Raw genomic sequence first — 17,106 nt, 5'->3', positions numbered from 1 at the left:
ATACCAGTGTTGTCTATACTTGTATAATCCCATATTTATCCCTCTCCTACTTTCCTCTTTGGTAACCATAATTTTGTTTTCTGTGAGTCTGTCTCTATTTTGTAAATAAGTTCATTTGTATCATTTCTTTTAGATTATACATGTAAGTGACATCATAAGATAATAGTCTTTCTCTGTCTGACTTAGCGTGATCATCTCTAGGCCCATCCCTGTTGCTGCAAATGGCACTATTTCATTCTTTCTAATGGCTGAGTAGTATTGTATATATGTAGCACATTTTGTTTGTTCATTTCTCTGTCTATGGACATTTAGGTTGCTCCCAAGTCTTGGCTATTGTGAATAGTGCTGCTATGAACATTGGGGTGCATATATCTTTTCAAATTAAAGTTTCCTCCAGATATATGGCATGTGTATTCTTAAAAGGCACCTCAGGGATCTCTGAATCTCCTTTCCCCCATGGAGTTCAGAACCTCAGGATATAATATAGAGGCTCAAGATCATGGGGAATACAAGTTCTTTTGCGGCAGGAACAGGTTTTTCCAAACCCCACATGCATCATTCAGTCAAAATAAAGGGACAAAAGGCGCCACGAAGGAGCCGTGAGAGAACAGGAAAGAAAGAATGCAGACCAAGCCAGACACATGAATTTGAGATGTTGCAGACACATCTTTGACCCCTCTCCCTCCTGTCTCTGGGCAGTGCAACTCTGCCCACTTCTGGCTGTGCATCCTCCTCTAAAGGGCCTGCCAACATCATTAATTCTGTGTTTCATTTCCTTTCCTAGACTGCAAGCTTCCAGAGGGCAGGACTGTATCTTTTCTTTCTATCTGTCTAGTGCCATGTACCAGCCTGGCATGTTGCTGAATTCAGAGAGAGATGTGTGTTTATAATTTTCGCACAGATATCTCCATCAGGATGCCCCAGAAGCACCTTAAACTCAATGTGACTTGACTTGATTCTTTTATCAGGATTCTGCTCAACCTTGTGCTTCCGTTTCTATATTGGTTGGTGGAATCCAGACACACAATCAGGGAGCTGATGTTTTCCAGCCTTCGTAATACTTGACTGCTCAGTAGCCACAGACTCACTGCTTCCTCTTTAGAAGTCCTTATTTCCTGGGTCAGGAGTTTCCTTCTACCTTTCTGACTGCTCTTCCTCTGCCAGTCAATTCCACAGGGCCAGTTCCCTCGGTCCTAATCCATCCACAGGGGATCATGGCTTCCAGCTCCATCAGGGTCTCAACAGCTCTCTGATTTCTACCAGCCTGAGTTCTACAGTTGTGGATCCACTCACCTCTCAGACCTCTCCACTTGGCCAACATCTCTCATCAAACATATCCAAAAAGGAGCCTTCCTTCCCCATCCCCAGCTCAATGAATAGAGCTTACTGTTCCAGCCAGAGGTCTGTGTGCATTGTTCACGCTTCCATCTTTTTCACTACCCATATCCAGCCAATTCATAAATCCCGTTTTTGCTTCCAAAAACTTCTCCTTCCTCACTGTCTTAATCTAATCTGTCTTGATTCCTTCCTGAACTCTATAGGAAGTCTCCTAATTTGTCTGTCTATAATCTCTTTGCCCTATACAATATATTCCTTACACTAAAAAAATCAGAGCTATTAAACTCACAAGTCTGCTCAGGTCACTTCCCTCCTGAACTTTTCAGTGTCTCACCACAAATCATGGATTAAAGACAAAATGCACCACCTCAATCCAGGCATGCACATAAATGATGTATATTTGTGATGAATGGGATAACCTTAGGGAAACATGCAAAATGCTCTGTATACAGATGAAGGAGTGGATCCTATAACTAGGAGGGAAATGATATCTGAACAGTGAGTCCCAGTGCTCTATGCAAGTAGAGAATAGTCTCTGGGTGAGTTCCTGGGTCAGAACTTAGGACACTTGGACCCTGAATTTTCAGTGGGGCCAGAGCATCAGAGAGGCCCCAGGAGTTGGCCAAGCAATTCTCTAATCAAAAACAAGAAGTCAGGACACAGTAGGAGACTGGTGCCATGTGGAGAGACTGCTATTGGTTGGAAAAAAGGCTTTTGAGGAACAGGAATGTCTAAATTAGATTGTCACCTATTAAGTGATATACTGTGTGCCCCTGCCCCCTGACTTCTCCCCCATCCCCCATCCTCTGCCAGCCCCGGCTGCCCATCTGTCTTTCAGTGAGGTCTACTACAGGGCTGGTTGATCTCTTCGTTGTTGCTGTTGTTTTAAGTGCAAATGGTTGGAGGGGTTACATTTTCCTTCTGGACCGGTGCAGTATAAAACAGAGGCTTCCTTTCTCTTTCTGACTTACTTCAGTCTGTACAGTATGCTCTGGAGTCATCCTCCTCATTAGAACTGTCTCGCGTGTGTTCCTTTTTACGGCTGAGTAATATTCCACTGTATATGTGTACCACAGTCTCTTTATCCATCCATCTGTTGATGGAGATGTGCGGGAGGTTCAGGGGTGAGGGGACGTAGGTGTGCCTGTGGCTGATTCATGTTGATGGATGGCAGAAACCAACACAGTATTGTAAAGCAACTATCCTCTAATTAAAAATAAATAAGTTAAGGGAAAAACAGAGGCTGCGACAGGGATGCAAAACCGTAAGCCCAAATTCACAGGCTTTTGGGAAAGGCTTTGGGCTTTAAGGGAAATAGAATTGGGGGTTTGAAGCAGTGTAGACTGGAATGTAAATTTTTCCTGGCATAGAGCTTACTCTTACCTCCAAACATCTGGGCTACACTAGGCTTCTCCTGGGCTGGGGAGGGGTCAGGAACCATCAGAGGGGACTTTTGAACCGAGCCTTCACAAAGGATAGGTGAGGGTTTTCAAAGTCAGAGGGAGGCATTTCAGGGGATTGAATGTAATGTGGGAAGATGCAGAGTTGAGAAGGGTCCTAGCTTGAGTGGTTTGTGAGCCACAGAGGGTAAATGGGGCCCAGCAGGAGCTGTGGTCCAGAGTTATACACTATTACAGCCCAGCTCTGACGATGCCTGGAACAGGCTTTCCAACCACGCTTAGATCTGTCTTTTAACCTTAGCCAAGACAACCATTTTCCCCTGCAATCAAAGACAGAGTGGAGGCCAGGGGAGCAGAATCCTAACTGCCTCAAATCAAGAAGTGGTAACTTGTTCCTTTGTCATCAGACAGTTTAACAATCAATGGGCACCAAGCTGACATCTGGCCAAGTGGCATCAGCAGAGCTGTGGTACCATAGACAGTCAGCGTTTCAACAGACCAGGGTCACTAAGAAGAATTGCCGCTGGGCACAGAAAAAACAATAACAGTGTCATTTAAAGACAAAGAAGAACCTCAGTTCTGCCAGACCTTTGACAGGAACTCATTCATTGCCAGGATGGTTCTACAAAGACCCAAATTACAAACAGGGTGGAAGCGCTGATTCACAGTCTGTTTTCAGTGGCAGAGCATTCATGACACATGGTCTGCATCTATCAGGACAAAGAATACTTGTCCAGATTTTCCCTTTTAAAGATAAAAATCTTTTTTTTTTCCTGACTTCCCAGTGGGTTTGTCACAAAATGAATGAAATAGTAGGGAAGAATAAATCAGAAAGGACAGGCTTGAAAGTGCAAATTATTGTCCTTACCAGGAAGCAGGAAAGGGCATGCTGAAGGTAGAAGTGTGACAGAAAACGCTTACCACCACCACTGCCTGCAGACAGCCCTTTCATCTTCAATTAGGCAATTACCACATTGCTCAGGGAATGAGGAAAGCAGGTACATACCGTTTCATCCTGTCACCTTGCCACCCAGCACCTCATGGTTGGGGCGCATCCTGTCTCCAGGTCAGCGTTGCTTCTTGTCTTTTTGATACACAGCACACGGAGGAGAAGGTCCCCAGGCGCCCAGCCCCGTCTCTCCTGAGCAAGTACAAAGCTGAGAACTTGCAAACTTGGTGGTGCTGTGTAGGAATCACCAACGGCATCCTCCCCAGTTTGCTCCGATCACAGCAGAGGACAGAGTCTCCTGGACTCGTGGAAAATCTTGAGAGTGGACAGGTGGGCAGAGGGTGTTTCATGCACAAGCAGACTTCCTGGAGGCGCTCAGGTCGCTGCACTTGTAAACTCTGCTGCCCCTGCCTGGCTGGCTGGCTCTGGGCACTATGATACGAAGCAAGGCAGGGCTGGGTAGAAGAGGGGGCTGTTTCCTGGTCCACCGGCTCCATCCCAGCTCACCTGGCTCTCCAGGCAGCGGTTTAACTCGGTCCACCTCAAAGAGCCCCAGGGAAATGTGCCTGGAAATCCCCCTTCCTCAAGGCTGCCCACTGGCTTGTTTTCAGGCAACAGTAACCCAGTGTCTCCAGGAAGTTCAGTTAGGATGGCTGGATAGTGACTTAACATTTTCTCCCTGGGCTGTGGCGAGCAAAGGAAACAGATGAGACAGACAGGAAGCTTTTCCCTAGAGGGATGGAACAGCACTCATCCCAGGGCTCAACCCATGGATGGGGCTCTGTATTACCTCCTCCCCTCTGCCCTTCTCTCAGCTGCTCTTTAAGCACTGGGTTACATTTTGAGTATAGTACTGTCCTTGACAGGATGGTGGTGGAGACTGGTTGGAGGGGAAATTTGACTCATCAGAAGTTTACAAGGGGGACTTCTCTGGCAGTCCAGTGTTTAAGATTCTGTGCTCCCAATGTAGGGGGCACAGGTTTGATCCCTGGTCGGGGAACTAAGATCCTGCAAACTGCACAATGCACCAAAACAGGAAAAGCTTACAAGGTTTTCTAACTAGTGGGTGGTCTCCAAACTTTTTGGGCCACGCATCCCATCAGTAAAAACTGTTTGACAGTGCATCCCCAAAATATGTATGTTCATTTATAAATTATTACGTGCACTTGCATCTATCCATGTATTTAATATTGGTAAAGCTTACTTCCACATAAAAAATGAGTTCAAGGGTGAATATGTTCTTTCATCTGACCCCAGTGGGCCATATTCTGTACCCCTTGTGCAATCTGTCCCTCACTTTGGAAACTCCTTTCTAACGTTAGAGTTCTTCCCAAGTTCTGTTTTTTTCTGGGCAAAGGATGAAGGAGAGAAATCCACTCAGAGAAAACATAGGAACACGGGTTTTGTTCAGAAGTCAGTGAAAAAAATAACTTTTCAATGTCTTCCCTGCCTCATCATTGATGGCAGGAAGGAGTGATGGCACCCAAGAACTCTTGACCCAGCTTAGAGACAGCGCTTTAAGAGGCCCACTCAAAGTTACTGGTGTCTCATTGGGGCCTACAGACTGTGAGCATCTATGGATACAGGAGCTTGTGCTTTTGAATAATGGGTAGGTAGCCTGGACCATTTCACTGCCCCCTGAAGCTGCTCCACAGTCTTTAGAAAAGGGAGGGGAGTGAAGTAGAGGTTAGGGGGAGCCTCTTGCTTCTCCACCTTGGTGTTGAGATCACTTCTGTACACTTCAGTGTCGGAAGGATGCTCACCTCCAGCCTTGGATGGGCATGAAGGTGCCTGTGGGGTGCCATCTTCAGTTGACTGGATTGGTCATGGGGTAACTACAGGCTAGAGGTAGGACCGCCATGGCCACAATAGGTGAACCAAATTTGTTTCAGGCACCTGCTCTATGCCAAGCTCTGGGTGATTATGAATGGAACCCACTTCCTCAAGGGGCTTTCAGGTCAGTGCAGGAGAAAGATAATCACATATGTATATGCAGTGCAGGGAATGTCTTACTTGGAGGTTTCCTCGAAGGAGATTCTGCATTGAGTAGTTAATTTGGGAGGTGACCCCCAGGGTATATGCTGAGGAGGGAGAACGTGAGAGAGTGAAGGGAGAAAAAGTCACAAGAAAGCATCAATGAACAGGTTACCACTGTGGGTACCTGGACCTCAACCCTGCAGGGGACTCTCTGAGGGACTCTATCGAGCAGTGCTGCTCAAAGTGTGGCCGCAGGACTGAAAAAGGTCAGTTTTCATTCCAGTCTCAAAGAAGGGCAATGCCAAAGAATGTGAACTGAGAACTTCCCCATGTACAATCTGGGTTTAGAAAAGTCAGAGGAACCAGGGATCAAATTGCCAACTTTTGCTGGATCATGGGAAAAACAAGGGGATTCCAGAAAAACATTTACTTCTGCTTCATTGACTACCCTTAATAAAGCCTTTGACTGTGTGGATCATAACAAACTGTGGAAAATTCTTAAAGAAATGGGAATACCAGACCACCTTATCTGTCTCCTGAGAGACCTGTATGAAGGTCAAGAAGCAACAGTTAGAACTGAATATGAAACAACTGACTGGTGCAAAATTGGGAAAGGAGTATGTCAAGGCTGTATATTGTCACCTTGCTTATTTAACTTACATGCAGAGTGCATCATGCGAAATGCCAGGCTAGATGAATCACAAGCTAGAATCAAGATTGCTGGGAGAAATATCAACAGCCTCAGATATGCAGATGATACCACTCTAATGGCAGAAAGTGAAGAAGAACTGAAGAGCCTCTTGATGAGGGTGAAAGAGGAGAGTGAAAAAGCTGACTTGAAACTCAACATTGAAAAAACTAAGATCATGGCATCTAGTCCCATCACTTTGCAGCAAATATATGGAGAAAAAGTGAAAGCAGTGACAGGTTTTCTTTTCTTGCACTCCAAAATCACTGTGGACAGTGACTGCAGCCAGGGAATTTTTAAAAGACGCTTGCTTCTTGGAGGAAAAGCTATAACAAACCTAGACAGCATATTAAAAAGCAGAGACATTGCTTTGCCGACAAAAATCTGTATAGTCAAAACTACGGTTTTTCCAGTAGTCACGTATGGATGTGAGAGCTGGTCTATAAAGAAGGCTGAGTGCTGAAGAATTGATGCTTTTGAATTTTGATGCTGGAGAAGATTCTTGAGAGTCCCTTGCACTGCAAGCAGATCAAACCAATCAGTCCTAAAGGAAATCAACCCTGAATATTCATTGAAAGGACTGGTGCTGAAGCTGAAGTTCCAATACCTTGGCCACCTGATGCAGAGCTGACTCACTGGAAAAGACCCTGATGCTTGGGAAGATAGAAGGCAAAAGGAGAAGGGGATGACAAAGAATGAGATAGTTAGATAGCATCACCAACTCAGTGGACATAAATTTGAGGAAACTGGGAGATAGTGGGGGACAGAGAAGCATGGCATACTGCGGTCCATGGGGTCACAAAGGGTTGGACATGACTCAGAGACTGAACAACAACAACTCAAAGTATATGACCAGCGTCAGCAGCATCACTCGGGAGCTTGTTAGAAATGTAGCATCGTGGGTCCCACCAGGCCTGCTGAATCAGAATTTGCACATTAAAGTTTGAGAAGCACTGCCTTTAATCTTTCATCTTTATCAAACATGATAACTTTGATATAAAACATATTTTTCTATATTTGAGGACTTGATTCTACCATACCTGATCCTTCTGAATAACTTCTTTGGGATTTCCAATGTTTGAAGTGTATATTAAAGTTTTTCCAGTCCCTTGAAAGCTCTTTAAAATGCAACACCTTTACCTGCACTTTATCATAATTACAGCTCAATTGCAGTGACAGAAGGCTCACGAAACCTACTGTTCTGTAAAATGCAAATTTTGTATGGGAAATACTTCCCCTGGGAGAAAATAAAGTGGCTGTCATTCGAAAAGTTATTTTTAAAGGAAAGTACCTAGTGCCTCCTGTACTTTAAAGTTTTGTCAAAAACTTCAAGGAATAGAGGACCCTTTGTGAAAGAGCAACACATACACAGAAAGATACTTCAAAATGTAACGGAAGTTCCATACTTAACAAAATGTCAAAGACAAGTAGTTCAATAGTTGCTTATATACCTTTTATATTGGCATGTGATTTTACTTTTGGTATCCACTCATCTTCATTTCATCGCTAACACAAGGATTAATCTAAGGTTATAAAACTTAATTTTTCACATAGTATATCAGTTAGCTTTTACTCCATAATAAGCAACTCCCAAACTCAGTGCTTTAAGGGAGCAATGATTTATTCTTGTTCTTATGTCTATGTGTTGGCTGGGGTGGCTTTGATGACCTCCTGGGATCAATAGGCTTGGCTAAAGATTGGATCTGAGTCTGTTCCTCGGGTCAGTGGGCTGCCTGTGGCATGTTCTCATAGTGAATGGCAAATATAAATGGACCAGCCCAACTCCATAAACATATTTCAAGTCCCTTATGTAGCTCTTCTATTAATAACATCCCATAAGCCAAAGCAAGTTACATGGCCAAATCCAAACCAAGGGTTCATTAATGCTATTGCCTGGATGTTTGTGTCCTCTCAAAATCCATGTGTTGAAACCTAACCCCTGAAGTGGTGATATGAGGAGGTAAGGCCTCTGGGAGGTAATTAGGTCAGAAAGGCTCCACTCTCTTGATTGGGATTAGTGCCCTTTTAAAGGAGGCTCCAGTGAGATCCTTCTCCATGTGAGGACACATGAGAAGTCTGCAGCAGCCTTTCACCACAACCAACTATGCTGGCACTCTGATCTTGGACTCTTGGCCTCCAGAGCTGTGGGAAATACATTTCTGTTTATAAACTTCCCAGTATTTGGGATTTTTGTTATACTAGCCAGAGACAGAGAAGTGTGCGCCACCAACCATAAGGCAAGTGACATGACCAAGCCCAACTCCAGTGGGGTGAGGCAGTGCACTCCTCCCAGAGTTAGGGGGATAAGGGAGTGAATATTTGCAGAAAAATAATCTCTTCTACTATGAGTAGAAAAATTGAGGCACAGCATTTTGCAAAATAAATCATTGGTGCTGATATGCAAATGCTTTTCGTATTCCAAGAGAAAAAGGAGGACATTGAGGACCTATAGTCACCAAGCATTCTGCTGAGAATTTCCTTGTGTGTTACTTCATTGAATCTTTTATCTTTTTAAAAATATTTATTTATTTATTTGTCTTGCTGGGTCATTGCTGCCTCACACCAGCTTTCTCTAGGTTCAGTGAGTGGGGGCTACTCTTTGCTGCAGTGCATGGGCTTCTCATTGCGGTGGTTTTGCTTGTTGCGGAGCACGGGCTCTAGGCGTGGGCTCAGTAGTTGTGGCGCATAGTTGCTCCATGGCAGGCGGGATCTTCCTGGAGCAGGGATCAAACCAGTGTTGCAAGGTGGATTCTTAACCACTGGACCACCAGGGAAGCCCTTCACGGAACCTTTTAACAAGCCATGATGAAGCTATTTTGACTCCATTTTACAGATGAGGTGATAGGTCACCAAGCTGGCATGTGGGATGTCAGAGTAGAGCTCAGTGTTTTCTGGAAGCCTTCAAATGCTATGAATACTGGGTCACTTTTTTTTTTTTTTTGGGCATGGCAAATCAAGCTCTTATTTCTTTTTTTTTTTTTTTTTCATTTATTTTTATTAGTTGGAAGCTAATTACTTTACATCATTACAGTAGTTTTTGGTCATACATTGAAATGAATTAGCCATGGATTTACATGTATTCCCCATCCCAGTCCCCCCTCCCACCTCCCTCTCCACCCGATCCCTCTGGTTCTTCCCAGTGCACCAGGCCCGAAGCTCTTATTTCTTAAGGGAAAATACTATCTTTGCTCTGTTCCTATTTATCCTGGATACAAGAAGAGCTGTAAATTTTCTATGAGTTTAATTGCCTTTCACTCTTGACACTCAAATTGTTGATTCAGACTGGTTCTCTTGAATACTTGGAGTGTCAACACACATTGGCTGCTCAATACAAGTTTTCTGAGCTTCTGGGTCAGGGTAGCCAAATGCTTGGGTAACTGGAGTGTGTCTGAACCCTCTTAGCTGTTTCCATGTCTTGCTGTCCTATGGGAATGTGGTTGGGGACGGGAGGCAGTGTAGAGAAGTCAGGAATTCTGGTCTGGAAATGCTGCCCAGAGAATCTCTCAGAGGATCTCCTGGTGGTGTTCTCCCCGCCAGCCCCATCTGAAATGCCCCACCAACCTAAGTGTTAACTTGCTGTGAATGTTTAGCAAATATTGTGCCAGGCACATTAATGGGAGCGTTGTTGTTGTTGTTCACTCACCTAGTCGTGTCCACTCTTTGCAACCCCATGGACTACCGCACGCCAGCCCTCCCTGTCCCTCACCTTCTCCTGAAGTTTGCCCAAGTCCATGTCCATTGCATCAGTGATGCCATCCAGCCATCTCATCCTCTGATGCCCTCCTTTCCCTCCACCCCCAATCCTTCCCAGCATCAGGGACTTTTCCAATGAGTCATCTGTTTACATCAGATGACCAAAATTCTGGAGTTTCAGCTTCAGCATCAGTCCTTCCAATGAGTATTCAGGGTTCATTTCCTTTAGGATGGACTGGTTTGATATCCTTGCTGTCCATGGGAGCATAGAGGAAGGTAGACTGAGGATGGGAGGTGACTGGGTTTATTCCCTGAATCTGTGTCTTTGCAGGGGATTGTGATGCCCACTCAAGCTTGAGTACTATTGTGTCAGCCTCTCAGGCAGAGAAGGCTCTCTGCTGCTTCTTTTTGTTTAGGCCATAGTTGATTTGCAATATTGTGTTAGTTTCAGGTGTGCAGCTTCAGATTCTTTCCCATTATAGATTATTACAAGATACTGAATATAGTTCCCTGTTCAGTTCAGTTCAGTCACTTAGTCATGTCTGACTCTTTGCAACCCCATGAATCCCAGCAGGCCAGGCCTCCCTGTCCATCACCAACTCCCGGAGTTTACACAAACCCATGTCCATCGAGTCGGTGATGCCATCCAGCCATCTCATCCTCTGTCGTCCCCCTCTCCTCCTGCCCCCAATCCCTCCCAGCATCAGGGTCTTTTTCAATGAGTCAACTCTTCGCATGAGGTGGCCAAAGTATTAGAGTTTCAGCTTCAACATCAGTCCTTCCAACACCCAGGACTGATCTCCTTTAGGATGGACTGGTTGGATCTCCTTGCTGTCCAAGGGACTCTTAAGAGTCTTCTCCAACACCACAGTTCAAAAGCATCAATTCTTCAGCGCTCAGCTTTTCTTCACCGTCCAACTCTCACATCCATACATGACTACTGGAAAAACCATAACCTTGTCTAGACAGACCTTTGTTGGCAAAGTAATGTCTCTGCTTTTAAATATGCTATCTAGGTTGGTCATAACTTTCCTTCCAAGGAGTGAGCGTCTTTTAATTTCATGGCTGCAGTCACGATCTGCAGTGATTTTGGAGCCCCCAAAAATAAAGTCTGACACTGTTTCCACTGTTTCCCCATCTATTTGCCATGAAATGATGGGACCAGATGCCATGATCTTAGTTTTCTGAATGTTGAGCTTTAAGTCAATTTTTTCACTCTCTGCTTTCACTTTCATCAAGAGGTTTTTTAGTTCCTCTTCACTTTCTGCCATAAGGGTGGTGTTGTCTGCATATCTGAGGTTTTTGATATTTCTCCCGGCAATCTTAATTCCAGCTTGTTCTTCTTCCAGTCCAGCTTTCTCATGATGTACTCTGCATATAAGTTAAATGAGCAGGGTGACAATATACAGCCTTGATGTACTCCTTTTCCTGTTTGGAACCAGTCTGTTGTTCCATGTCCAGTTCTAACTGTTGCTTCCTGACCTGCATACAGGTTTCTCAAGAGACAGGTCAGATGGCCTGGTATTCCCATCTCTTTAAGAATTTTCCACAGTTTATTGTGATCTACACAGTCAAAGGTTTTGGCATAGTCAACAAAGCAGAAATAGATGTTTTTCTGGAACTCTCTTGCTTTTTCGATGATCCAGTGGATGTTGGCAATTTGATCTTTGGTTCCTCTGCCTTTTCTAAAACCAGCTTGAACATCTGGAAGTTCACAGTTCATGTATTGCTGAAGCCTGGCTTGGAGAATTTTGAACGTTACTTTACTAGCGTGTGAGATGAGTGCAATTGTGTGGTAGTTTGAACATTCTTTGTCATTGCCTTTCTTTGGGATTGGAATAAAACTGACCTTTTCCAGTCCTGTGGCCACTGCTGAGTTTTCCAAATTTGCTGACATATTGAGTGCAGCACTTTCACAGCATCATCTTTCAGGATTTGAAATAGCTCAACTGGAATTCCATCACCTCCAATAGCTTTGTTCATAGTGATGCTTTCTAAGGCCCACCTGACTTCACATTCCAGGATGTCTGGCTCTAGGCTAAGTGATCACACCATCATGATTATCTGGATCGTGAAGATATTTTTTGTACAGTTCTTCTGTGTATTCTTGCCACCTCTTCTTAATATCTTCTGCTTCTGTTAGGTCCATACCATTTCTGTCCTTTATCGAGCCCATCTTTGCATGAAATGCAAATGAAATAGTTCCCTTGCTATACAATAAATCCTTGTTGTTTATTTTATATACAGTGATTTGTGTCTGTTAATACCAAACTCCTAATTTATCCTTCCCCACCTCTTCCTTCGGTAACCATAAATTTGGCTTCTATGTCTGTGAATCTGTTTCATTACTTAGTTGATTTGCATCATTTTCTTTTGATTCCACATGTAAGCGACATCATATGATATTTGTCTTTCTTTGTCTGACTTACTTCACTCGGTATGACCATCTCTAGGCCCATCCACGTTGCTGCTCTTTGCTGCTGTTTTATTCCCTCACTCATTGCAGGTTTGTTGTGGGTTCCTACTCCCATCCGGGGATGGAAGGGGCCAGTGTGTGGGCAGGCCAGGCTCAGAGGACCAACAACTGCCTCTGAGCCTGTGAAAGACTCTGAGAGAGTCACTGCCCTGCTTCCCACTCAGCCACACAGTCCCCGCGGAGGTGGGAGCGGCTTTTCCACAGGTGTCCAGGCTTCCCTCCGGGGTCTAACTCGGTTCTCAAACTCGGCACCGTTGACATTTTGAGTTGGATGCTTCTTTGTTTTGGGAGGTACTGTCCTGTGCACTAGAGGCTGTTTATCAGCATCCCTGGCCGCTGTTGACTCTGTGCGTGTCCTGCCCCCAAGTTGTGACAATGTCCCCTGAGGCACAAAAATCACACTGCCCCTCCTCCTGCTTTAAGAATGCTCGTCTTATCTGAGTGACCCCTCAATAGAGGTGGTCCTGGGCGATTCAGTTCTCAGGAAGACAAGCAGTGGAGAGGTGAGTGGTAGAACCAGAAGGAACATGGGGTATGGGGCAACCATGGCTTTGAATCTTGGCCCTGCCAATGACTAGCCATTGACTTCCCGACCCCGTCTTCATTCCCAGTCTTCTGTAACCAAAAAAACCAAAACCAAAACAAAACAAACAAATCACACACCCACAAACATTATTTTCATAAATGACTTTTACTTCTGTATCTTTTTTCTTGACAGTAATTCTTGGCAATGTGCATATAACATGAAGGCAAGCATACTTTCAGAAGTCATCAAAGATATGGTCCTATTGACCTCATTTTCTTAAACCATTAAAATATTTTCATTTATAAAAATTAATCTAAATATAAATATTGACACTGAAGATCAAAATCACTTGATGACAAAATAATTCTTCTGGAACTATAACATATGCTTATGGATTTTAATAGTAAATTAAATCTTTGCACTTATTTGGCACAAGGAAACCTTATAAAAATTCAAATGCCATAGAGCAGGCTTCTTCTTTTTTTTTGCAAGGCTTACACAGTACACATTTTTGTCAAGGAAAACTGAATATTTTAACACTGTAACACAACAGTAGTTGCTTTTCATGCCTCTTAAAGAAAACGCTCTATTTGGAACTCAGATCTTTTTTGTTGTGTTTTTAAATTGTGTATTTGTTTGTTTTTAACCACACCAACAGAACAAAAAGCCAAAGATTTAATTTATTTCAAAGGACTCATTTCTGTTGGATAACACATACACAGCATCAGCAAGGAATATTACTGGAAGATAGGTAGACCCCCATCAGGAATGGATCATAACACATATTTCAGCAGCAAGTCAGGTCTGGAAATGTGCACAGCAGCAAAAGAACATAGAAGTTGAAAACAACACAGAATGAGGCTTTGTCAGGCATTCAAATTATACTTAGCTTAACGGTCTGATTTTGGCAAATTAATCACTCTGGCCATCAGTCTCCTCATCTGAAAAAGGGGATACCTACTGAATAGGGTTGCTCTAAGGATTAGAATGATAAGTCTATCGCCTCCTTCAGAGCGGTCCCTTAATAAACATCAGTCATGCTATTCCCTTACTTCCCATCTTGTACCTTCTTCCTCAGATTCAAAATATACAAGGAGAAATTTTTAAAAAAGGTTGCTAATACTCAATTAATTGAGTGAAATTCCAATTCCATTTGCTTTTATAAACATACTCTAAATAGTCATGCGTTTGAGACCACACAAGGGAGTTAGCTTCAACTCTTGCGTCTGTTGAATTCAGAGTTTGTCCTTGCTTTATTCAGACATGAGAGTTTTCTCAGGCTATTCCTTAACCATTTTTATCTTTAGGGTCATCTTACTACTTCGGCTGAATATTTATTGGGAGGTAAATTTTGGAGTACAGCATTTCCTTATGTGGTTGTATTCCGCAGTCATCCAGTTACCTAAAACCTCATTTAGATGCAGTCATTGCTAAACCACATCTTACTGATTCTGGACAATGCACTAAAGTTAAGCCAATGGTGGGCTTTCTCAAGCCCCTCTCCCCTTCAGAGCGGGGAGATTCAGAGAGTCCAAGGAAGAGCCCTGAATTCTTGATGAGACATTGTTTCAGACAGACCTGGGCATGGCGTGGGTGAGTGAGAGCTTTCCGTCCTGTGGCTTCTGACTGTAAAGTGATGGAAGGAACTGGTGGGGTGGTGGGCGAGAAGCCAGCAGGAACAAGGTGGCTGGAGGGAGACTTTTGACAGGTGAGGGCTCCCCGAGTTAAACAGTCCCCAGTGCTCACTACAGGGGCGTTTCACTTTTCTCCTAAGCATTTGTAGGACAGACATGCCTATGAGAGAGTAATGAGAACTGATGACTTAAATGTTAATAAGCTTCCCTCCACCATCTCCTGACCCCAGCACTGTATTTTGGGACAAATTGTTGACATGTAATTCTAGTTGAATCAAAAGGGTAAAAAAAAAAAAAAAAAGGTCTTAAAGACAGTACACAGTAGCAAAGTGAACAGGGAAAGGATGCATCTTTTGAACATGGAGCTCAGCTGTTGGAAGCCAGCGTCTTGGTTTTCTGTCTTGGATTCCCCTGGGAGCCTAAGGCAGAGCGTAGGCAAGACCTTGATACTGAAGTCTGGGTCTGCTTTCCGGCTGAGGTATCAGGACAGCCCTGTGCAGGGGCGCGCTGTGGCCTCCCCAGGCCCTCTCCTCAGGTGGAAATCCGTACAGTAATTCGATGGCTGTTGGGTCAAGGCACTGTTGTGTACGGCCGGAGGCAGTGGGTCACTGGTAGAAGAGTGCCATGGTGCTAATACATCACAGCAGACTCCAGGGTGGGCTCCTGCGGGGAGAAAGCGCGCAGGTGCAGTCAGCCCCTTGGTGAGAGCACAGACAGGCCATTAACAACGTCCGCTGCTTTTTTGTGTCATAAAAGGTGTTCGTGCCCTTTGCCCAGTGAAATCGTTCACAGTATGCAAAGAGTGATGCATTTCTTACATGTACTTCTTAATCCATCTGAAATTCATTTTGGTATATGGAATAAGACAGAACTGATTCCCTTCCGACTACATCCCATTGGCTAATTTGCCAAGCACATTTTTTTTTTAATTATCTATACCTTCTCTACTGGTTCCTAGGGCTTTAAAAAATCATAAAACAGATTTTCATATGTGTCTGTGTCTATTTCTGAGCTTTCTATTCTATTTCATTAACCCTCAATTTCTTTACAGTTTTTGATTTATTTTAAAATCTGGCAGGAAAACCATTTTAACTTTGCAAATTGCCCTTGTCTATTCTTTCATATTTATTCCTATATGAACTTTACCTCCAAGAAAACCTCACTAAGAATTTTATGAGAATTAGATTAAACTATAAATTAATTTGGAAAGAAATGAATTTTTTGTGGGATTTATTAATCATTATCTCAGTATTAAAGGTCTCGTTGCATTCCTGTAAAATTTATCTGGTAATTTATTACTTAAAGTACCCCTGCGTTTAATTTGCTAATATTTTATTTAGCATGCCTCACCTTTCTGAAGAAGCACTACTGGTGTGTGATTTGTATGTGTCTGTGCATGTGAGTGAGCATGGAGATGTGTACACACTTGCCAGCCTCATCAGGCTTTGCTTGTTGGGGTTTTAACAGTTTCAGAACATGTGAGATTATCTTGAGGATTGGGGTCACAGAGGGTAGTTTTATACTTTCTACCTGTGGGGATTTATTGAGGCTTTCTTTGTAGTTGGTATAAAATCAGTTTTTATAAATGATCCATTGATGTTTGGAAAGAAAGTGAACTCTGTTAAGTATAAAGTTAGATATGTTTTTTAGAGATATTTCTTAATTAAAGCTTAGTAATTACACTATTCCAAATTATCTAATTTGTGTGTATTTCTGGTGTACTGAGCTTCCAAGGGCTGATTAAGGGAATTTTAAAGTCATTAACCATGGCACATTAAATTGCGTTGTTTGCCAGTCCAAGAAAGGCTCGTGACTGCCTTTATTTTATCAATATCTAAAACATCCTCCCTCCCTGTTTCTTCCATGTGCTTCCTGCCTTGAATTCTACTTTGTTTGAAAGTAGCATTCCTGCCCTTTCTTTTTTGTTTCCATTTATTTAGCAAATATTGTCTATCCTTTCATTTTTAACCTTTCTGTGTTATTTAAAGTTAATTTATTTAAATAAACAATTTACTGAGGTGAAATTCACAAGCATAAAATTAACCATTTAAAAATGAACAATTCAGCAGCATTTAGTACATTCCCAATGTTACATAGCCACCAACTCAGTCAAGTTTCAAAACATACCCTCTATGGTAAAACCCCTTATCCTTACGCATTTCTTTCTATGCTCCCTCCTCAGAGCCCCTGGCAACCACTTATCTATGTTCTATCTCTATGGAAGGTAATTTATTTATTGTTTTATTTATTTATTTTTTAAATTTTAAGGGAGGGGGACCTGGAGCTTTATTCTCCTTAAATTTTTTAAAACACATTGTATTGAAGTGGAGTTGATTTACAATGTGGTATTAGTTTCAGATGTACAGCAAAGTGATTCAGGTCTATATGGGAGTTTCGTGCTCAGTCGCTTCAGTCAGGTCTGACC

At 43.1% G+C, this 17,106-nt stretch overlaps 1 protein-coding gene across 5 annotated transcripts in view; it reads right to left on the bottom strand.

The window, feature by feature from the left end:
- Positions 1-13,193: 13,193 nt before the first annotated feature.
- Positions 13,194-17,106, bottom strand: part of MYRIP (myosin VIIA and Rab interacting protein) — a 215,739-nt gene continuing 211,826 nt past the window's right edge. For all 5 annotated transcript variants that reach the window (XM_020894565.2, XM_020894567.2, XM_020894566.2 and 2 more), the window contains exon 17: positions 13,194-15,344. In XM_020894565.2, coding sequence (XP_020750224.2) covers positions 15,312-15,344 — 33 coding nt within the window. In that variant the 3' untranslated portion in view covers positions 13,194-15,311. The remainder of the gene's footprint in view (positions 15,345-17,106) is intronic.

Source organism: Odocoileus virginianus, chromosome 26, assembly GCF_023699985.2.
Source record: "Odocoileus virginianus isolate 20LAN1187 ecotype Illinois chromosome 26, Ovbor_1.2, whole genome shotgun sequence".
NCBI classification, from domain to species: Eukaryota; Metazoa; Chordata; class Mammalia; order Artiodactyla; family Cervidae; genus Odocoileus; species Odocoileus virginianus.
This window is presented reverse-complemented; position numbering and strand designations above follow the sequence as displayed.